This window comes from Carcharhinus amblyrhynchos, chromosome 12 (genome assembly GCF_965287045.1).
Source record: "Carcharhinus amblyrhynchos chromosome 12, sCarAmb.v2.hapA, whole genome shotgun sequence".
Classification (NCBI taxonomy): Eukaryota; Metazoa; Chordata; class Chondrichthyes; order Carcharhiniformes; family Carcharhinidae; genus Carcharhinus; species Carcharhinus amblyrhynchos.
In genome coordinates, this window is record NC_137335.1 from 35,336,276 (window position 1) to 35,359,910 (window position 23,635).

Here is a 23,635-nt window from a genome sequence, read left to right on the forward strand (position 1 = left end):
TATCGGGTATGCACTTTATGCTCTTAAGCATATACCAGGCTATCCAGCCTCTAATGACTAACAAGCAATACTTTAGAGTAATATCTAAACTAATAAAACTTTCTACACATTTCTCAATTTTTTTCACAAGGTTGCTGATACTATTTGAAAGTAGCCAGTGCTGATATTTTGACTTGATTATTTGAAGTAAAATTTTGCCTTGTCTTCAGTAATATATTTGACCATTTGACTGATATTATGATTTAAGCATCATTGTTAAATAGCAACTGAAGTGTTTGAATAACACAACTTTTATAGAATGTTTCCAAGCGTTAATAAGCTTTTTAATTGTTGTTTTTTGGTTTCCTGACAACAAAGAAAGCAAACCTTTCTACTGCATTTTATTGTTTTTAAAAGCAAAAAACATTAAACATGATAGGAAAAGTGTTCTAGGCTTTAGGTAAGTAGCAGATTTGTAGGATTAGAAAAACATTTGGTGGCAGAAGACGCAGTATTTTAGAGAAATGGATGAAGGTAGGAAGGAAGCTGTGGAAAAAGCAGTGATAATTGGGATCTCAGAATATTAGGGAAGAGGGATCCTAGTCTGAGTAACAAGGCTTCTGTTATTGGTGCATTGCTACTATAGGTATTGTGGCAAGAGGATATTGAAGAATGGCAATGATGGAAGGATAACCTTGTACAAGCATTGGAATGGTCTGGGGATAAGAGTGGTTACTAAATGTACAAACAGAGGGGTGTCCAATAGCTAAGGATATTGGAGAAGCTTGGGTACTCTGACAGTGAGAGGGGATTGGGAGCAATAAAAATGGTTGATGGGATTTGTAAACAATGGATAGGGTGCTGAGCTTCTGGGGCATTGTACTGTTTTACTGAGTGGGTTAAGTTGTAATTGCTTGACTATGTGACAGTATGTCTGAAAATTAAAACAGCAGTGCCACAGAAGGAACATTTTGTAAGGTTTTGCAGTTACCACTGAAGGCATTTTACATTAAGCTTATGGCTTTGACATAATAGAAATATATTTTAAAAGAACAGAAGTGACATGTTTAAATCATTCCTCAACCCCAAGTGATAACTTTTGAAATCCCTAATTATCCAAAGTAACTGCAAGACACCAGGGATGTTTCTACTTCTTTGTCATGTTAACTTATTGCAACCAGTGTGCAGAAATATCTGTGGGGCCATTGAGGGATGTCGAGGAATGAGGCCTCTGAATTAGTGGAGAATGGATGTGGAGTTGTGGGAAATTAAGAGAGACCTTTGAGTTTGAGAAATCGTGGTTGCTTCATTATGCTGGATGATCTTGGATCTATGGATGTAGCTAGGGGTTGGCTGGTCAGTAGAAGTTAAACTTGACTTAGTAAGCGCATCATCTGATGTGCCGTATACCGCTAAACAACATAAACATAGTTCCATGCTTAGTGCCAATAAGGTTGTTGTTGGACACCCACCTTTTTTCCTTGAAAACTGCGTCCTTTTGGATTCGACCTGAATTGAGTTTAAGTGCTTTAATTACTAACTATGCTTTTATTAAAAGCATTTAAACAATAATTATAGATGGCCCCAGATCACTCTTAGGACTCAGCTGTAGCATTAACCTATCCAGGTGCCAAAGAGGAGCAAGAAAAACCCCAGAACGAAGTTGGAGGGGGAGAGGATTGAAACAGGGGCTGGAACAATGTGAGAAAATAGAAGTAAAACCGAATCTAGACTGTGGAGCTAGAGAGGCATTATGCAGAACTGTTGGATGAAATAAGTAATTTTTATAGGTCTGGATACAACCTGCATTATTGCAGTTAGCTCCATCCATAACTGAGATGGTGTTTGGAGAACTCAATCAAAGTGCGAGTGTAAGTTTCAGAGTGAATAGGAACACAAGTTTGAAATAATTTTTAAAATGATGACAATTCAACTTTTTTTGGCCTAATCCTTATGTTACTTTTAACTGCTGAAATGTTCAATTGGAGTAAAAAAAAATGAGACCCAGTTCTCTCCACGTCGTTTCTTACAGCGCAATAAAATTGAATTTTACAGAAAGCCAGCGAAAAAACGTTAAAAAACTTGCCTTTCAAAAATGTTTTTCAGGACAGCGGGACAGAGGTGGAGAGGCTCTTCCCGCTCAGAAAGGACAGTAGGACTAGAGGGCACAGCCTCAAGATAAAGGGGGGGCGGTTTAGAACGGAGTTGAGGAGGAACTTCTTCACTCAAAGGGTGGTGAATCTCTGGAATTCTCTGCCCGTTGAAGTGGTGGAGGCTGCCTCGCTCAATATTTTTAAGACGCGGGTTGATAGGTTTTTGATAGGCAAGGGGATTAAGGGTTATGGGGAGAGGGCGGGAATGTGGAACTGAGCCACGACAGATCAGCCATGATCTTATTGAATGGCGGGGCAGGCTCGAGGGGCTAGATGGCCTACTCCTGCTCCTATTTCTTATGTTCTTATGACATCCCAAAGCACCTCACAGCCACTTTTTGAAGTCAATTACTGTAGTAATGTAGGAAACATGACAGCTACTTTTAAACATCAAGCTCCCACAAACAACAGAGGGCTAGCATAGACATGATGAACAACCTACTTCCGTCCCGTAACTATTCTTTGATTCTAGGAAATGGCAACAGTGTGCTTGGAAACAGCTATAATATTTTCTTCTTGCTTTTTTTAACTCTTTCTTTTCATATCTAATAATTTGTTTTTTTTTATAGATAAAGTTAATTTTAAGAACATTAATAGGGTAAGTACAATAACAGTGTTCCACTGTTTTACTGACTGGATTAAGTTGTTAATTGCTTGACTATGTGACAGTATGTCTGAAAATTAAAACAGCAGTGCCACAGAAGGAACATTTTGTAAGGTTTTGCAGTTACCACTGAAGACATTTTATGTTAAGCTTATGGCTTTGACATAATAGAAATATATTTTAAAAGAACAGAAGTGACATGTTTAAATCATTCATCAACCCCAAGTGATAATTTTTGAAATCCCTAATTATCCAAAGTAACTGCAAGACACCAGGGATGTTTCTATTTCTTTGTCATGTTAACTTATTGCAACCAGTAGATCTCTATATTTATTTTCAAACTGGACATTTTTTCTTAATCCAACTTTGAAAATTGATTAGAAATGTAGGATATGTTCTCATTCAATTTTACATTAAGCTGCATGATCTATGACCTCCCGAGATTTGAGCCAAAGGCATCAAAAACATACTGTGACTATGAAATATTCTCATGTACAAAAATCAGCATAAAACATTCTGAAAATCAGGTCTGGAATTTTGCAGCAGTGGAGAGGCTCTCTGTCATTGCAAAAGTCTCAGAAATGGTGAACATTTGTAAGTCCTGTCTCCGAACCCAGCATTTCCCATTTTCGGAAGAGTAGGACTAGAGTCAGATTGGCATTTGCACATGTGCAATTTATGGAGGCAGCCAGCCTTTTAATTCATCAGCTGCCCCCACTGAAGTAGGATTTTGGAAGAACAGGAGTGCGGAATCAGGAATGTGCAAAATAGAACAGATAAGAAGAGCCCTGAACTTGTTGGGTGAGTTTAGATCACCAGAGAGGGTCCTGGGATACCTTTAGATTTGGGTGAGGGGTGACAGCTGGAGGAATGTTTTTGGCTTTATTATCTTTTATTTAAACACTGTGCTTGGGCACAGCGGCAGACCTTGCACCCATTCTGCCTTCACACCCGCAGCCTGCACATTTGTTCCGGAGTTAACTTCCTCAACCCCTGTTTCAGCACGCCCCATAATCCAACGTCTGGGCAGACATTCTTAAATGTTGGGTTCACTGAGCTGGGAGGTCTCCTGACTCAGCAAACCCAACACAGAGACAAAAATCTAGGCAACAGTGTCTATATTATAGTCAGTAATTCTGGGGAGAAATTCCCATTTGATAGTTTTACCAAAAATGTCAGGGTGAATAAGTAACTAAATTTTGCTCCGTACTTAATTTCTTCAAAATAAATTTCCTATATTTTTCATTTGGCTGAGAACTTATATCAATAGGGATAAAAAAGAGAATTATTAAAGATGGTCCTAAGTCACTCCCAGGACTCAGCTACAGCTATCTAGGTTCCAAAAAGGAGCAAGAAAGATCCCAAAACTCAGGAGGGTGGGGGATGGAAGCAGCAGGGACAGGAACAATGTGAGAAAATAGAAGTAAAACCGAATCTAGACTGTGGAGCTGGAGAGACATTATGCAGAACTGTTGGATGAAATAAATAATTTTTACAGGTCTGGATACAATCTGCATTATGGAAGTTAGCTCCATCAACAACTGAGATGGTGATTGGAGAACTCAATCAAAGTGCAAGTTTCAGAGTGAATAGGAACACCAGATTGAAATAATTTTTTAAATGATGACAATTTGATGTTTTTTGGCCTATTCCTTATGTTGCTTTTAACTGTTGAAACATTCAATTGGAGTTTTAAAAAAAGTGATGAGACCCAGTTCTCTCCATGTTGTTTCTTACAGCGCAATAAAATTGAATTTTACAGAAAGCCATTGAAAAAAGGAAAATCTTGCCTTTTGATAATGTTTTTCCGGACAGCTGGACATCCCAAAGCACCTCACAGCCACTTCTTGAAATGCAATTACTGTAGTAATGTAGGAAACGTGACAGTCAAGTTTGAACTTCAAGCTCCCACAAACAACAGGGGGATAGCACAGAATGATAAAATGATGATATCTGTCCCATTCAACATGTTCCTTACTTGATTATTTTTTAGAAAGGAAATTTTGGGATTATAGATCTCTCAATGAATGCAAAATAACAATTGAATCTCAAGATTTTGCTTACTAAAACTGCTCAAACCTTGCAGTCCCTACTGTTTTAAAAAAATGGCTCAGCTGAGTTGACTGATATCAATGATGCTACACCTAATGCACTCATAGTCATTATTGATCAGCTGCACACAGCTGAATATTAGAAAAGTGAATTGAATTTGAAAACAAAATAATTACGAAAGACATTTTCTTAGCAAATCTAAATTTCAAAATTATTTTCTGTTGATTATGATTCAAGAAGTGGTTTTTTGTTAATGCAGTTGGCATTCAAGCAGTCATTAATGCTTTAACCCTAAGGCATATTGTCCACTAACTTTAGAACTTAGGAAGTGCAGAGTGCAGAATATTTAATATCTTAATCTCATATCTGATCCATAAAAGCATTTCTTAACTATTAAAATTTTTTAAAAATGAACTGCCAGGATTTTTGTCTGCAGATTCATTTATATTCTGATCATTAGAACATGTGTAAGTATGGAAAATTGCCAGATTTTTTGATTGTTTTCCACAGCATGTTACTAGATTCCCTATGCTTTTTTAAAATTGTTACAATTCCCTTTAGAGCACGATACTTTTAAAAAGCAGAAATGCAGATTTCCATTGAATGACTGAAAAGAACACACAAGATTTTAAGTTTTCTACTGTAACAAAGTAGAAGTGACATTGACTAAATATTATTTCAGTAGGCAACATATACCATAAACTATGGAAAAGATCTCCCATTTAACTTGAACCTGACTGCCCACCCTCACCATGGTTAAACTTTATTTTGTCCTTTTAAGTGGAAACTTCATTCTCCAGGTGTTGGCGGCACAGTGGTATATAGTGAAGAGGATGTTCCCAAGTCTCATGTCATCGGGTCAAACATAGGCAAAAAAAATCTCCTGGTAATTATCACATATCGTCCTCCAGTACTGTTCCATGCGGAGCACAATTTGAAGAATGGACTGAGGATGGCCAGTTTACAGAATATATTCTGGGTGAGGTCTTCAACGTCCATCACCAATAGTGGCTCAGTAGTACTACTACAGATCAAGCTGACCAAATCCTAAAGTTTATAGCTGCTAGACTTAGTCAGCAGCAGACAACGAGGGAACATACAAGAGGGAAACACGTAATTGACATCGACCTCAGAGATGCATCTGTCCATGACTATCTATAGGAATGACCATCCCATAGTCCTTGTGGGTAACCATGAGGCACTGTGCGCCATCAGCAGCAACAGAATTATACTCAACCACAATCTGCATCCTCATGGCCCAGCATACCCTCTACCATTATCACAAAACCAGGGGATCACCTGGTTCAATGAAGAGGGCAGGAGGACAGGCCAAGAGCAGCACCAGAAATACCTAAAATGAGATGCAAATCTGGTGAAGCTACAACACAGGACAACTTGCATGGAACCAACATAAGCAGAAAGAAATTGACAGAGCAAAAGTGATTCTAAAATGACCAAATCATATCTAACCTCTGTTGTTCTGCCATATTCAGTCATGAATGATAATGGATAACTAACAGCTCCCTGGAGAAGGAAGCTCCACAAATATCCCCAAATAAGTGATGGGGAAACTAGGACATGAGTACAGAAGATAAGACTGAAGCTTTTGCAGCAAGCAGCCTTCAGCCAAAAGTGCTGACTGGATGATTCATCTCAGCCTCCTATGGAGGTCCTCAGCATCACATGGTAGTTTGATCCATTTCACATGATATCATGAAATAGTTGAAGGTTGCTGCAAAGGTTCTGGGCCCTGACAGTATTCCGGCAATAGTACTGAAGACTTGGGCTTCAGAACTTGCTGCACCCCTAACCAAGCTGTTGCAATACAGTTACAACACAGGTATCTACCCAGCAATGTGGAAAATTGTCCAGCTTTGCCCAATACACAAGAAACATGACAAATCCAACTGGCCTATTACTATCCCATTGGTCTACTCTTGATCATCAGTAAAATGATGTAAGAGGTCAAATGGCAATTACTTAGCAATATCTCGCTCACTATGCTTAGTTTGGGCTGCAACAGGACCACTCTGCTCCTGACCTCATTATAGCCTTGGTTCAAACATAGACAAAAGAGCTGAACTCCAGAGGTAAGAGTGACTGTCCTTGACATCAAAGAAACATTTGATCGAATACGCAATTGAGGAATCCTAGGAAAACGAGTTAGTGATATCGGGGGAAATCTTCCACTGGTTAGAGTCATACCTAGCACAAAGGAAGAAGGTTGTGGTTGTTGGAGGTCAATAATCTCTCCGTTCTAGGACATCATTACAAGAATCCCTCAGGTTAGTGTCCTGGGCCCAAACATTTTTAGTTGCTTTATCAATTACTTTCCCTCCATCTTAAGATCAAAGTGGGGCTGTTCACTGATGATTACACAATGTTCAGCACCATTTGCGACTCCCCAGACGCTGAAGCAGTCCATGCCCGAATGCAGCAAGACCTTGGCAATATCCAAGCTTGGGCTTGGCAAGTAACCTTCCTGTTGCCACATAAGTGCCAGGCAATGACTGTCTCCAACAAGAGAGAATCTAACCATCGCTTCTTGGTGCTCAGTGGCATTATCATCACTGAATCCCTTACTTTCAATATTGATTACTATTCACCAGAAACTGAACTAACCACATAAATACTGTAACTACAAGAGCAGGTTAAAGACTCTGAATCCTGCAGTGAGTAACTCATCTTGTGACTCTCCAAAACCTGTCTGCAAACTGTAAGGCACAAGTCAGGAGTGTGATGATATACTCCCCCCTTGCTTGGATGAGTGCAACCATAACAGCACTCAAGAAGCCTGACATCATCCAGGACAAAACAGCCTGCTTGATTTGCTCCCTATCCACAAACATTCACTCCCTGCACCACTAGTGCACAATGGCAGCAGTGATGACCATCTACTAGATGAACTGAAGAAACTCATCGGGGCTCCTTAAACAGCACCTTTGAAACCCACAACTATGATCATCTAGAAGGACAAGAGCAAATAGACACATGGTGACACTACCACTGGGAGTTCCCTTCCAAGCCACTCGCCATCCTGACTTGGAAATATATCACCGTTTCTTCACTGGTGCAAGGTCCAAATCCTGGGACACTCTTCCGAACAGCACTGAGGGTATACATGCATCACATGGACTGCAGAGGTTCAGGAAGGCACCACCTTCTCAACAGCAATTAGGAATGGGTAACAAATGCTGGCCTAGCTAATGATGCCCAATTGCATGAATAAATTTAAAAAAGCCTTCAAATCATGTGCAAACTCTCACCTGGATCCTGTCTCGTAAACTATAGAGACATGTTGTCCCTATCTCTTTGTCTCTGATTCTTGCAGACTGACACTGAGGTTCAGTAATATTTAGGAAAACCCTGAACCCAATCCTGCGATGACTTACTGTGAACTCATCGCCTCTCAAAAAGCCCATCTCCATGGGAACATGAATCACGTCAGCCTTGTATCCACATGGAAATGTTAATTATCTATCCACTAGACTTCAGTATCTCTTGGAATTAAGATAATTTAAAGTAAACCATTTCTAAAAACCTGACATTCATAAGTCCTCCCTGGCAGTTTAACCACAATGTGCCAATGTTGGACTGGGATAAACACAGTAAGACATCTCACAACATCAGGTTAAAGGCCATTTGGTAGCAAAATCCACTAGCTTTCGGAGTGCTGGTCCTTCGCCAGGTAAGCTTATGTGACAAAGGAGCAGCACTCTAAAAGCTAGTGGATTTTGCGACCAGATAAACCTGTTGGACTTTAACCTGGTGTTGTGAGACTTCTTACTGTGTGTAACCACTATCAGTGCAGGTGCTTTGGCCATTATTTGCAGATGTAAATGTGTCACACCTTCTTCCCTGTAAGACAACCCGGTCCCCTCTTTAATCCTTAATAACCAAGGCTTGTTGTCAGCAAGTCAGTGCAGGTCACATGACTCGTCATTTTCCATTTACCCTAAACTAAAGAGATAGTCCCAAAAGATGATAAACCTTGTATCTGTTACAAATTTAAAATTTTTCCCATAAAATGGTTATAAATGGCTTAGTCCAGAGGAAGCCCAATATACTTGGAGATTGAATTACATAGGTAAGTATACCTTTTTTGGCCTTAGCAGTAATTGCTCTTCCACAGAACTTTATTGTTTGGACAAGTTGGTCATCAATTTAAAGATTGTTTACTTCAAATTCATTTGGTAACTTCTGATACTTGCAATTGCTGAAAGCTTATTAATTTTAAGAACAATGTATTATTCCTCTATTTATTTAGTACCTGGACACTAACATGCAAGCAGTGATTTATGACTTAAACTCCCATGTAGAACAGCGGCTGGGCACTGGCAGTGACAACAAGCTACTCCTGTTTGAATTGTGTAACATCATACAAACAGGTACAGTGTTATATTTGTGAAATACTACATACAGAGAATATCTAATTGCTCAATTAGACATTTTTAAGTTAAAATCTGTATATATTGGAATTTTGCTTTTCTTGATGACTATTCCTGATATGAATGTGGCAATCAGGCTTTTTCTTGCAGGTTGAAATGGCAGGTGGTATCATCAGTTATCCACCTAATTAAAAATTCATGCAGGTGAAATTGGCTAGATTGCTGGCGACTGCTCTGATTCACCTGCCCTGATGTGACCTCACTGCTTCCTCAATGCAGGCACCATAATTAAACAGGCATGGTGCTCACACTTCTCAATGCTTGCAGGAGTGCTCCACTGAGTGAGTCCCCAGATTTAGTGATACCTCCCTTGAGCGTCTGCTGAACACCATAGAGACTCACTGTGATGTCCTCTACCCCACTCTGGCTGCAGAAAAGGCAGCCTGTTTATGGAAGAGATCAGCCATCCAGTTCCAAACAAGGATAATGACCTCATTTGTTCTGCCAGAACAAATCAACTGTCTCATCACTTTCAACTCACACTCACAAGCCCATCATTCATCCATGGGAATCATATTCACAATGTGGGAATGCTGGCGTTGGACTGGCGTAAACACAGTAAAAAGTCTGACAACACCAGGTTTTAGTCCAACCGATTTATTTGATAATACTCACAAGCTTTCGAGGGGACTGCCTCTTCGTCAGGTGAATGGAGAGTTCTGGCCTCAGACAATCATATTCACACCCAGCTCAATGGGCATCATCACTCACTCTCTCTCACACACACCTTCACACCTCCATTTATTTCCATCCTCTCTGCTTATCTCATCCTCATCTGTGCATGGCTCAACTAACTACTGACAAATGCTAGCCTTCCTTCTCGTGCTTACACCCTCTCCAATTGCCTTTCCGCAGGACAAGATCGCGCACAATAAAGGGGAGAGGTCCCAGACAAGGGGTGGTGGGGCAGACATCAAGGGCCTGAGCAACTTTGAAAACAGAGCCATCGTGCTGATTGGAGATTAAATTGGCTATTCCTGTGGTGATAGCGAAGTTGGCATCAAGCACCCATGTAAGGTTCCTGCAGTCAATCACCCCCTCTCTGCCAATGCTACTCTGAATGCACTGTCCTCTTTACGTGGCTGCCATGCACGACTAATCTCCACTTTCTCTCTTAGGCACATCTGCCAATAGTCCGACACCTTGATCTCAGCTCCCGTGCCAAGACTAACTTGGATGAGGACCCTGAAGACAGCAGCCTAAAAATGTATCATGTTGCTCACCCACACCCTCCACCAGCACAGTGGCACACACTTTGGTGAGACTTACATGTAGAGCAGGCTCAGGATCACATTCTGGTGAGCACAACACGCATTCTTGCCCACAGCAGGCTGAGGCAGTGACATCTGAGATCATCAGCACTTGGAGGACTGTTGGAGGCAAGATATCTGCTAAATCCAAGTTAGATGATGACTCCAGATCAGCTGCAGTACAACCGCAAGAGCATTAGGAAGGGATGTTGCTGCATTCCTCAGATTGCAGCGCACGATGGAGGAGTCCATCCACTTTCAGTCTGAAGTGATCATATCGTCATGCCAATGTTTTGCAGTCTTCATGGCAGGTAGGCAACCACCATGAAGATCTTGGTCCAGAGCATTGGTACTACACTGCTGCATGGGCTGAACTTTGTTGCTGAAGCCATAGCTGGTTTCCAACAGTGTCGTTGCAAGAAGAGTGCGGGCAGCTTGATCTTGCTCCTGCTTCCCCATTCTCCTCAAGAAGTCAGCCAGAGTACTTAAGCACCTTTAGGGAGGCGGACCAACAGTCCAGGGCCTGGAGAGTTTGGCCGATCCAAATCCCCTCTTCCTGCGACCTCATCATCTCCAGCTCCACAAGCCAAAGAGGGTGTACCTCTCCCACAGAAAGACACCCTAAGCAGGCTGGGCCCCTCCAGGCCCCGGCCCTCCAGAGGAGTCCCACCAAAGTCATCACAGACAACAGGGCATTGCAATCAGCAGGTTTCCTCCTGCTGTGGTTGTCAGAGAGGCACAAATTTCTTACTGCATAGCAATATGGTTAAAAGTAAATAAATATTAAAAACACAAATGCATTAGCCATTATACATGATATACATAATGTACGCAACTGTAAATAGGAAGTGGCCTATTCCACCTCCCCACTTGTTTCTGCCTCCTTTTTATTAAGAGCTGTGTGCATTCACTAAGGTGACTTACCATGGCTCTCCCTTGGGCATTCACTTGTGTAGTTTGGTTACATATCACCGCAGTGTTTGGCCATTTTGACCTCATTTCCAACATCAGTGATTTGGCACCATCATGATATTTTTTCTTGCGGAAAGCACATTGTTCAAATGCTTTTCAGGGTCATCTCCTTTTCAGAAGATGTAAGACTACAGTGTATACATCAGCAACAACTTTGACACAGGCTATGCAAGATGATTAGGGTGGCCTGAGGCTTGTCCAATGCCTCGAAAGCTCGTTTGGGTGCTCACGTGCAATTAACTTCATTGTTGTGGGAAAATGCCATGTTGTGAGCAAAAGATCAAATAGTGCCTGCTTATGTGAGTAGTGCTGCATGAACACATGTCATTGCTTCAGTTTGGTGATTTCCTGCAATGCCACTGAGAGTTCAGCAACATCTCTCAGATGTGCCTGCTCATGTGCGAATGCACATTTCAGTTGGATCGGCCTTTAACCGACTCTCCCTGTTCCCACATTTCAGTTGCCTAGCATCCCAGGTGCCTGCAGAGCCCCCAGCAACAGGATTTGGTCTTGTGATATTTTTCATCTACATAACCACGGATGGTAGCAAGATGGTACTGGTGGTGGTGAGCTTGTGTGAAACTACCCCACCCCCCCATACACCTTGTTACTGAGGAAGTGAATGTTTAGATTCCCCTCCCTCAATGATCCCATTGTTCTCATGCTGTTCCGTCAGCCAGCTGAATGACATTTTGAAATGGAAAGGTCTATACTCTGTTCCCACTTCAGCCTTTAATGTCATGAGGCTTCTTACACTGTTAAACATTTCTTATGTTTTCCTTGAAGCAAAGGAGATTGAGGGAGATTTGATAGAGGTTAGAAGATTAGATGAGGTAGACAAGCAAAAATGTCCCCATTAGCTGATAGCATAAGAACTACAGGGTACAAATGTGATGTTTTGCGCAAGAGACGCATAGGGAAATGAAAAAATACTTTTTTACGCAGCAGGTGGTATTGACCTGGAATATGCTGTCCATGGAGGTGGTGTGTGGAAACAATCAATGTTTTCAAAAGGAAATTAAATGAGCAGTTGAAGGAAATAAACTTGCAGGCTCCAGGGATCAGAGAAGGGAAGAGATTCAACTAGATGGCTGTGCAGCGAACTGGCAAAGACTCAAAGGGCAGAGTGGCCTCCGTTTGTCCATAATGGTGAGACTGTTGAACTTCAAAGGGACTAATGAGGTTTTGTTCATGAGTCAGTGAAAGCTCCCAAACAGATACAGTAAGCAACTAATAAAGCAAATGATATATTGCCATTTATTACAAAAGAATTTCAGTATCAGAGCACAGATTTCTTACTGCAATTATATAGAGCCTTGGTGAGATCAAACCTGGAGTATTGCATACAGTTTTGGTCTCCTTGCCTAAGGAAAGATATACTTGCCATAGAGGGAAAGCTACAAAGGTTCACCAAACTAATTCCTAGGATGGCAGGATTGTTGTTGGGTTCCAACAACATGGAAAAGAAACCAGTTCTGTATACATTTTAAAACTTTATCCTTATTGCTATTTCTTACTTTTAAACTGGGTTTTTCTGCTGAATAAAGACAGTTATGATGTCTCAAAATTATTCCCATATTCCCAGCAGTTGCCAAAACAAAAGAATTCTCTCAGTTTCAAGAATCACACATCATTATGTCTAAGGAGATCCTAACAAGCTCTGTTCAGACAAATCTCAAATGATGTGGAGTTGCAGCTGTTAGACTGGGGTAGGCACAGTATGTTGCCTCACAACACCAGGTTAAAGTCCACAGGTTTATTTGGTAATATGAGCTTTTGGAGCGCTGCACAGATGCATTCACCTGATGAAGGGGCAGCGCTCCCGAAAGCTCATACGACCAAATAAACCTGTTGGACTTTAACCTGGTATTGTGAGACTACTTACTGTGCCAATCTCAGATGGAGCTACAGGAAGGCCATTTACATTTGAAAAACCAATCTTGCTGGCAAAGAATGTGGGTCTGCTGAGACAATGGCTTCCCATACTCCAGACCCTTAACACAAATGGCACTACTTTCAGCCCATAATGATTGAGTCATAATCAGTCGTGAAAACAAAGCTAAATTATAGACGCTGAATAAACTTCCTTTGTTGCAGTCATTGTGGAGACGTAAGATCACACTATCCAAGACTTGAGCCTTTAGGACAGTTTAATATCACATGTCTAGGTCACACAAGCAGTTTACTATTTACCATCAACCTGACAAGCCACAAAGAAGCTGGATCTGTCCAAGTAGGACAGCTAACTTTACTGTGCTGGAAGATTTCATATGATCACCTATAGTGCTGATTTAATTTCTGCATGCCCACTTCATCTTGTGATATTGATGCCACTTGAAAAGTGAATTACGCAACACCGGTCTCCAGCTTGTTGAACTTGAACACCTTTGTGAAAGAATCCCTCATTGGACTCTGACTTTGGGACTCTGGAACTCATGTAAATTAATATTTGTTGTCTGTGGACTATGTATGTGAATCTCTTTCCTGTATGAGTGCAGAATGGGACATTGCTAACATTCCTTTTTGCCGGTTTTGAACATGTAAAATAAACTAACCTTTTGACTTATTCCTAATCTGAGTTATTAATTAAATTGGATCACACAAAAATGAATGAGATGGAAAGTACAGGACCACATATTATTGTAAGAAAAACTGATTCATAGAATCTTTACATAGAATCCCTGCAGTGCACAAGGAGGCCATTCAGCCAATTGAGTCTGCACTGACTCTCCAAACAAGCATCTTTCCCAGACACGCCATCCAATCCCTGTAACCCTGCACATTTACCATGGCCAATCCACCTAGCCTACACATCATTGGACACTATTGAGGCAATTCAGCATAGCCAGTCTGTCTAACTTACATACCTTTGGATTGTGGGAGGAAACTGGAGCATCCAGAGGAAACCCACATAGATATGGGGAGAATGTGCAAATTCCACACAGTCACCAGGACCGGAATCGAAGTCTAGATCCTTAGCGCTGTGAGGCAGCAGTGCTAAACACTCTGCCACCCAATTCAAAACACCTTCTGCTTACAGACAGGTTTTTTTTTAGTGTATCTTGGCATGTACATAATGGGAAAGTATTGGAAATATTGTTGCCTGGGAGCTCTATCATTTCAACTTTGACATAATTGCTCTAAGAGAAACCCAACATTCAAGGAAAGACCAGTTCAAAGTGCAAGATGACTGATAGTTGCACCTTCTCCTGGAAAGGTAAACCAGAAGATTGTTGCCTCCATGGATTAGCTTCACCGTTAAAAGTCGACCTTGGAAGATATCTGAAGATCAGCAGGTAGCGAGAGACTGTTCCCATTGGTGGAAGAATTGAGAATCAGCGGACACAAATTTAAGGTGATTGGCAAAAGAAACATTAGCAACATGAAGAAAAGCTTTTTCACATAGCAAGGGGTTAGGATTGGGAATGCGCTATCTGAATATGTGATGGAAGCAGGTTCAGTCAGCATTCATGAGGGGAATTGGACTATCATCTGACAAGTGTGTGCAGGGCTACAGGGAAAAGGCATAGGAATGGCTATAGGTGAATTGTTCTCTGAGATCCATCAAAGACACAAGGAATGGCCTTTTTCTGTGTCATTCTATGATTCCACAGTGGGTATTTTTCTTTCATTGCAGTTCCGATTACTGACTTGAATAACCTTTAGCAATACTTGATTAAAGACTTGCTTTGTGATATTTTTACAGCTTTTTATACTTGATGTTTTATTTGATTGAAATTTATTTTCAACATTGAATGATCTATAACAATTTTGTACTGCAGATCCATCAATTTTTAAATAAAGAACATGAAAATCAGTAACTTGCAGCAGACTTTAATTTTATTTTCGTCTTTATTATTTTTCTTTCAGTAATTGCCCAATAGGGTAGAAACCCAATGCATGTTATCAGTTTTTTATATAAAATCATTATAAATGATGTTGTAGCTCTTTGTCCTAATTATTTGCCTTTTCACTGAATAACTTGCTCTTTCTATTACTGTTTTTTGCAGCTACCACTGCTGATGGATTTTCATTATATTTTGTGGGAGAGTGCAACAACGTGAGTACAGCATAACAGGTGACCAAAAAATAGTGGATTAATCATGAAATTGTAATATTTTAGGAACCAAGGGCTGCATTCTCCTCCAGTTTATAAGTATTGAGAAGGGACTGTGGCTGTAGACCTTGCCAGTCAATGTTCCAACCTTTCCCACTGTTATCCTACTCAAATTGGAGTAGGACAGTAGAAGTAAATCTAATCCTAAATGTCTTCAAACGTGAATCATTAGTGAACTCACCTGCACAAATTGTTGGGCGTAATACATTCCAGAAACATTTTAGAAAGCAGTTGTGCAAATCAGACTTTCACTTACACTGGGGGCAAGATTTTTGCCCAGATTCTGGGGTATGAACTGAGGCAGGTGGGGGTGTAATTTTGTCCCTCCAAATGATACGTAGACTGGCTGGCTAGCATCACCATGGCAGGTTTGTTATAAGAAGACAATTAAGGCCAATGATCAGAGGCTGACTGGAATTTTCCAATCAGTCTGCAGGCCCCCTGAGCAACAGCAGTTGTCTTGAGGTGTCTTGGTCACAGACCAAGGTGCAAATATTCCAGAAAGAGTTTGAGGCCTTCCCTACCTCGCCACAGGTGGGATTACTGTGGTTTCCTTGTGGAGGGGGAACTGTTGTGATGATATGGCAATTGTGGCCATTGTTTATTTCAATTTTTTAAAAGTTCTGAGTGGAGGTACCCTCTCACTCCCTTGCGCCATCAGGCTGCAGGATCTACCAAGTTGCAGAGCCTCCGATTGGTCCTCCAGCTTTCAGAGTTCATCCACCATCGTTAATTGGATATTGAGCATGATTTTTGGCCACTAATTGGCCAACCCAGACAGCATGCATACAAAATGACTTCCCTGACATGGTGTGTGGTTATTACCCATGTTTGACCCCAAGGTCGGGGTTCAAACCCAAAAATGAAAATACTGCCTGTTTCTTAAAAGTCTAGAATATGGCGATGTATGTTCATAATATCACAGCAAAAAAAATCCAATCATTAGTTTCTTAAATATTTTTTGATATAACAAAACTTTAATGACACATCTGTTGATACCTGTACACTTGAGAAATTAGTCCAATTTGCAGAGTCTTCCCAAACCAGTACAACCATAAGGTGACCAGTTTTTTGAGCAGGATCTGAGCCATTGGAGTCTTGAACTAGAACTAAAGACCACAAAACTTACTTAAGTTTAAAGTTCCTCAATTTTTGTGCTGATTGGGCTATTTTTTCTTGGCTCGTGCTGACAGTAGTGCAAAGACTGGAAACTATGGGCCATAAGTTCCACATGGTGGCAGTCAGCAACAGATTACCACTCCTTACCGACTTACCTGTGTTTCAATTGTAGAGTTCTTGTTACGCCCAACCTTCCTGACTTGAGGTCAGGTCAGACTCAATCAGTGAAGTGCAACTTCTCAGCAAAGTGTAAAAAAAGCAGAGCAAAAGGGGACTTGTCAAGCTGGGTCAGGGAAGGGGAATTCTTTTGTGGGTGGAGATACTGTGAGAAGTAGGTTGCTTAGTTTCTGTGGGGGGTCCCTTGGAAGGTTCGGGTGAGGAGGCAGCGTTCCATGCAAGGCTTAGTCTGGATCTTTGAAATAATTGTGCTGAAGTTAGAAATGTTTTTATTTTTACTAACATTTTCATAGAATCCAAACAGTGTAGAAGGAGGCCATTCAGCCCATCGAGCCTGCACCAGTAAGAATCCCACCCAGGCCTGATCCCCATTACCCCACATATTTATCCTGCTAATCTCCCTGACACATAGGGGCAATTTACTATGAGCAATCAACCTAACCCGCACATCTTTGAACTGTAGGAGGAAACCAGAGTACCTGGAAGAAACACACAGATACGAGGGGAGCATACAAATCTTCCACATCACCCAAGGCTGGAATTGAACCCAGGGCCCTGGTTCTGTGAGGCAGTAGTACCAATCACTGTGCCACTATGCCACCCTTTCAGAGTAACTATGACTGTAAAACTTGCAGAACCATTTGAAGTTAGCGATCGTATTGTCGGATAGTTGCCAGCACAGCACAATTTCAAGGGAAAGTTACCCCTCCTGGACAATTGCCAGCTAAATACTTACCAGGGGATTTCTGGGAGGATTCCCAACGCATCTTTGCAGTCCCCCCCAGATCTGATGGTGGAAAGCCAGGATGTTTTGGTCCTATATCTTTTAGCCCTCAAAACTAGAAAGGGCTAAAAACAAGGTAGTGTTCTTGTCCCAGGCCCACATATGGAAGCTGACCTTTTTAGCTGGAATGGAGAAATTTAGTCCCAGTGCCATATTCTTCACAAATTGAATTTTTACAGAAATTGTTCCATGTACAAGATGTGAAATTATAATTTCCAAGTGTTAATTAGGTTCCAGTTTTGACTTTTCATTTAAATTGTGCACTTACATGGGTTTCCTCCGGGTGTTCTGGTTTCTTCCTGTAATTCAAAGATGTGCAGGTTTGGTGGATTGACCATGCTAAATTGTCCCATAGTGTCTCAAGATGTGTAGTTTAGGGGTCTTAACTATGATAAATGGATTGATTTATGGAAATAGGGCAGGGGAGAGGGCTGGGTAAAATACGCTGTCAGAGTTGGTGCAGATTCGATGGGTCAAATGGCCTCCTTCAGCACTGTAGGGATTCTGTGATCAGTTAAAATTAGACTGTGTCATGCTTCCTGAACACTCTATGTGTAATGTTCAATCAGACAGTATACTTATTCACACATTCACTCCCAGGAGGCTGATCGCAACTACCCATAAACCCATTGGACTTTAACCTGGTGTGGTGAGACTTCTTACAAGTAAATACTTGCCAGGTATTTACTTAGCAGGGGATTTCTGAGATGGATTCCCAGCACAACTTTGCAATCCCCTCCAAATCTGATGGGGGGAAGCCAGGATGTTTTGGGCTTCGGCCATATTAATAGCCCTTTCCTAATTAGATATTATCTTGGTAGGCCTTCAGACTGTATGACGGGGCAGCTTAGATATAAGTTACATTAGTTTTCCTTCCATTGTTCCTTTTGAAATAGACCTTGGCAGTCCCAGGTGCGAGGTGGTGGCTGTTAGCACCTCTGCAGATTTCACAAGTTTTAATGTCTCCTCTTCGTTATAGTCCTCCATTTTCTGGATTATATTGCATTCTTGTAACAAGGTGTGAGATTCTACAAAGGTGAGAGTGGAACACCTTTATCATAGAATCCTACAATGCAGAAGGAGGGCATTCGGCCCATCGAGTCTGCACCGACCACAATCCCAACTGGGCCCTTTCCCCATAACCCCATGCATTTGCCCTAACTAGTGGTCCTGACACTGTGGCAATTTAGCATAGCCAATCCACTTAACCTGCACATCCTTGGACTGTGGGAGGAAACCGGCGCACCTGGAGGCAACCCATGCAGACATGGGGAGAACATGCAAACTCCGCACACTGATCCAAGCCGGAAATCAAACCCGAGTCCCTGGCACTGTGAGGCAGTAATGCTAACCACTATGCCATCGTCCTTGTAATTGCTGTTGGAAATTTCAAGAAACTGTGGCCAATCTTGAGATTCATGTCGCCTGCAGTAACCATCTTTTCATTCAGCAAAGTTCATTTTTAAGCAAGAAAACAGGTTATTGCAGAAGGTCAGGGGACATGGAGTTGGGGGTAGGGTGTTAGCGTGGATAGAGGATTGGTTGTCAAATAGGAGGTAGAGAGTGGGGGTCAATGGGTGCTATTCGGATTGGCAGATGGTGACTAGTGGAGTGCCCCAGGGGTCGGTGCTGGGGCCTCAGCTATTTACCATTTATATAGATGATCTGGAGGAGGGAACCAAGTGTAGGGTGTCGAAATTTGCTGATGACACCAAGATTGGTGGAACGGCAAATTGTGCGGAGGGCGTGGAGAGTCTACAGAAGGATCTAGATAGGCTGGGCGAATGGGCCAGGAAATGGCAAATGGAATTTAATGTTGGCAAGTGCGAGGTGGTCCACTTTGGTAGGAATAATGGTAGGAAGGATTATTACTTACGTGGCGAAAAACTGCAGCAAGTGACGGTGCAGAGGGACCTTGGGGTCCTTGTGCATGAGTCGCAAAAACCCAGCTTGCAGGTGCAGCAGGTGGTCAGGAAGGCGAATGGGATGCTGGCCTTCATAGCGAGGGGGATTGAATATAAAAGTAGGGAGGTCTTGCTGCGGCTGTATAGGGCATTGGTGAGGCCGCAGCTGGAGTACTGTGTGCAGTTTTGGTCGCCGTACTTACACAAGGATATTTTGGCCTTGGAGGGAGTGCAGAGGAGGTTTACTAGGCTGATGCCGGAGTTGAGGGGGTTGAGCTATGAGGAGAGGCTGAATAAATTAGGCTTGTACTCGTTAGAGTTTAGAAGAATGAGGGGAGATCTCATTGAGACGTATAAGATGATGAATGGGATGGATAGGATAGAGGTGGAGAGACTCTTCCCGCTCAGAAAGGATAGTAGGACTGGGGGGCACAGCCTCAAGATAAAGCGGGGGGCGGTTTAGAACGGAGTTGAGGGGGAACTTCTTCACTCAAAGGGTGGTGAATCTCTGGAATTCTCTGCCCGTTGAAGTGGTGGAGGCTACCTCGCTAAATATTTTTAAGACGCGGGTTGATGGGTTTTTGATAAGAGAGGGGATTAAGGGTTATGGGGAGAGGGCGGGAAAGTGGAACTGAGCCACGACAGATCAGCCATGATCTTATTGAATGGCGGGGCAGGCTCGAAGGGCTAGATGGCCTACTCCTGCTCCTATTTCTTATGTTCTTATGTTCTAAAACAAAAGTTTGAATAAAACAGTTTATGATTTCTTTTTGTCTTACTGACATAGCAATGAATAAATAGATATTAGATGGTTGTGCCTAGTGCCCAGTCTATTTAGTTGTGATTAATATGTTCTGATATGACAGGTGGGTAAGTGCCAGGATGTCCAATTCCTAAAAGGAAACTTGGACAAACTATTACAATATGCAATTTATATTATATGAGAAGGTATCTGAAGTCAGGAGAAATATTTTTAAATCATCTGTGAAGATTTTAAAAGCTAAATGTATGAATTTATTTTAAAAAATAAAACTTAAAGACACAAGGCTACATTTACACAGATGTCAGTACTCCTACAAACATTTCTCCAAACCAGTTTTGCTCAATTAACTCCTTTTTAGGCAACAGTCCTTATAGATTTCAATCTATAAAATTCCAGTAACATTACTGCAGATTCACTGTTGTTTTGGGGAAGTCTTACACAGGCTTTTCTCTCTTTCTCGTTCTCTCTCTCTCTTTCTCTTTCTCTTTCTCTTTCTCTTTCTCTCTGTCTCTCTCTCTGTCTTGCACTTGCTCATTCATTTGATATTGGGACCAGAAATGTCTCTAGAACTGTGCAGACAAACACTTTTCTCTGAGGGTGGCAGCAATTGTTTCTTTATTGGTCTGTTTCCAGTACACACTGCTCCAAGATCTCATAATCACACCGTCTAATACAGTCTTCTGTCTTTAAATTTTTTTTCTCTTTCATCCTTAACTATATTATTTTACCTTCCTTTGGAAGTTCCTTTTCTCACAATTTATAGGTCTTTCATGGTATTTTGAATGGCCAATACTTTTGGGTAAACATAAACTTAATACTTTGTTTTATATCATTTACGACCTCCTCCAGTTGTACATGTTCCTTGTAAATATAGTAGCTAACTTCAGATCACTTCCTTTGTCTTCTTAATGTAAATTCCCACTTCTGGTATCCTGCTCAGTTTCCAATCCAAATCACTTGCTTTCACACTTAACTTTTTGATGTTTTAACCTTTCAGTCTAACTATCTTCAATCTAATCAAATTACATACACCTCTACACACAAGCCTGTTTCATAGTATATCGCAGGAATGCTATTCAACGCGTCATTTAAGGTTAACCTTTTGGACTTCAGTTTGATCTGAATCTGACTTTATTTCAGTCACATCTTTTCCAACCTAGAATGAATTGATGAAGGATTTCCTCTGTGCAATACATAATGCAAAATTACGAATGCATTAATTTTCAAAGGACTTTGGTACACAGGGCACAGAGAGAATTTCTCACTTGTGAGATGGCTCATAAATTGAAATTTGTTATTTTTTTTAATCAGCCACCAGTTAATCAATCTGTTAATCCAGCCTAATGAAATTAATAATTCCATTAATTATTTACAAGGTTTGAAGTTGGGAGGAAACAGGTAGGGTGGGTAGAGGGGTGATATTAATTGGCATTTGTTGACAAGTGTTACAATAATAGATCCTATATCTACAGGTGTGTGTAACAAATTTTAAAAAAACTTGGGGCCAACATATCATGGAAGCAAAATCCTTAGAGTGTGAAATTCAGTCACCCTGATTTCTGAGTTGGAAAATGGATGGTTGAAACATAGAATATTTCTTTGAATGGTCATGACAGGAGAAGCTTTGGCACCTGTGCATTCTCAATCTCCATTACTGCGTAGTCACCTCTGCACACTGCAAGGGCCAAGTAGCATGCTTTAGACTCTCTACCCAATTTAAAGGCATGGTACCTATGTAAGGAAAGTTGCAGCACCACGCTGCTCAACAATTGCTTTTATTCACAGACAGTAAGTCGTATTACAAGGAGTGGGGTCACTTTGAACTCAGTCTGTTGAGAGATTGAATCCGGAAGGGATGCCATGCTTCCAACTTTGGGGGAGGGTTGGTGAGGGATAAGAAGACCTCCAGAGTGAGCCTGAGAAAGAGGGCATATATACATTGTAGTGGCACCATAGACCTGGCAATAGTGTTGAAAAAGGTTTAATAACTGAACTCGGGTGGTCAAAGTGAGTAAAAACTTAAGTACATCAGATCTCACACTCACCACTCCATCAACGTCTCACACTCATCAATGCACCAACAACATACATGTCACTACACCCGGTCACTTAGGATTCAGACCAAGCATTCTGCTATTGTACTTCTGAAGCATTCAGTCTCTAGCTATTCAGCTATAACAGGCATCACCCAAGACACTGGCATGTAATCAGTGACGTGGTGTACTCCCCTTGCAAGAGAAGGTGGCACACAAGGCAGAATAGCCCGAAGACAGGAGCACCAGGATGGCTACATGTCCACAGCTCCCTGTGAGATCATGGGCAAAAGTGTTGGGGAGCTCGTGGCATCTGGTGCTGGAGAGGCCATTTTGGATATGGTGATCTACTGTCTTAAGAATCTTTTCCATGAACTCCTCACCCTTACGCTGAAAGAAGCCAGGATTGGAAACTGCAAATAACGTGACCATGGGCAACAGATTTCCTCCCCTTACATTTTTCTCCCTTCAGATAGCCAGGAACTATTGGCTGTAGAAGAACATATATGGACAAGAGGAAATGCTGTCATTTGATGTGACACTCACAGCCACCACTCAGATACTGATACTACTCATACCTTACAGATGAATATATACATGAATCATGAAGCACAATTGGGATACAGCAAAGCCAGGGGTATAGGTTAGCTCACGTTTGACCTCCCTGGAAAGCAAAGTTTCACATAGGTCCTGCTGCAGGTGACTCAGATGAGGACTTTGTTGAGATGAACTGTTGAAGAATTGGAGAATACTGGTGAACATGAATGAGATGCTTAGTGCGTTTGCAGACCTTCAGTTACTGATTTGGTGACACAGGGAATGATACAGTCTCAGCTTACAGTGCAGGCACAGGTAGAGTCCTCCAAATGTAACAGTGCTGTGGTGGAAGCTCAGACAAAGGTCATGAGGCTTAGGCTGCGACCATCAGGACACAGACAACTGCTACTGTAGGTACAGATCTAATTTCTCAGCAGTCTTCTCCAGCACAAAAGAAGGAACACTGAGATGCCACCACAGGAGTGGCAGTGTCACTGTGCAATACAAACCTGTTGTCCTCTCAGGATGGCAGCATTTGTGCTCCCACTGCTGGCACTGTGTCAGTGCAGTTGCTGTTGCCTCTTAGCAATGATATGGAGATGCCAATGTTGGACTGGGGTAAACACAGTAAGAGGCCTCTCAACACCAGGTTAAAGTCCAACAGGTTTATTTGGTAGCAAAAGCCACTAGCTTCCAGTGTGCTCACTGCTCTCTTGTCAAGTGAGTGGGATTTCAGTTCACAA

At 41.6% G+C, this 23,635-nt stretch overlaps 1 protein-coding gene across 5 annotated transcripts in view; it reads left to right on the forward strand.

Moving 5' to 3' along the window:
* pde10a (phosphodiesterase 10A) overlaps positions 1–23,635 on the forward strand; it is a 455,060-nt gene that overhangs the window by 320,778 nt on the left and 110,647 nt on the right. For all 5 annotated transcript variants that reach the window (XM_080200357.1, XM_080200352.1, XM_080200353.1 and 2 more), the window contains 3 exons: positions 2,702–2,730; positions 9,056–9,176; positions 15,469–15,518. In XM_080200357.1, the coding sequence (XP_080056483.1) occupies positions 2,702–2,730; positions 9,056–9,176; positions 15,469–15,518 (200 nt within the window). The remainder of the gene's footprint in view (positions 1–2,701; positions 2,731–9,055; positions 9,177–15,468; positions 15,519–23,635) is intronic.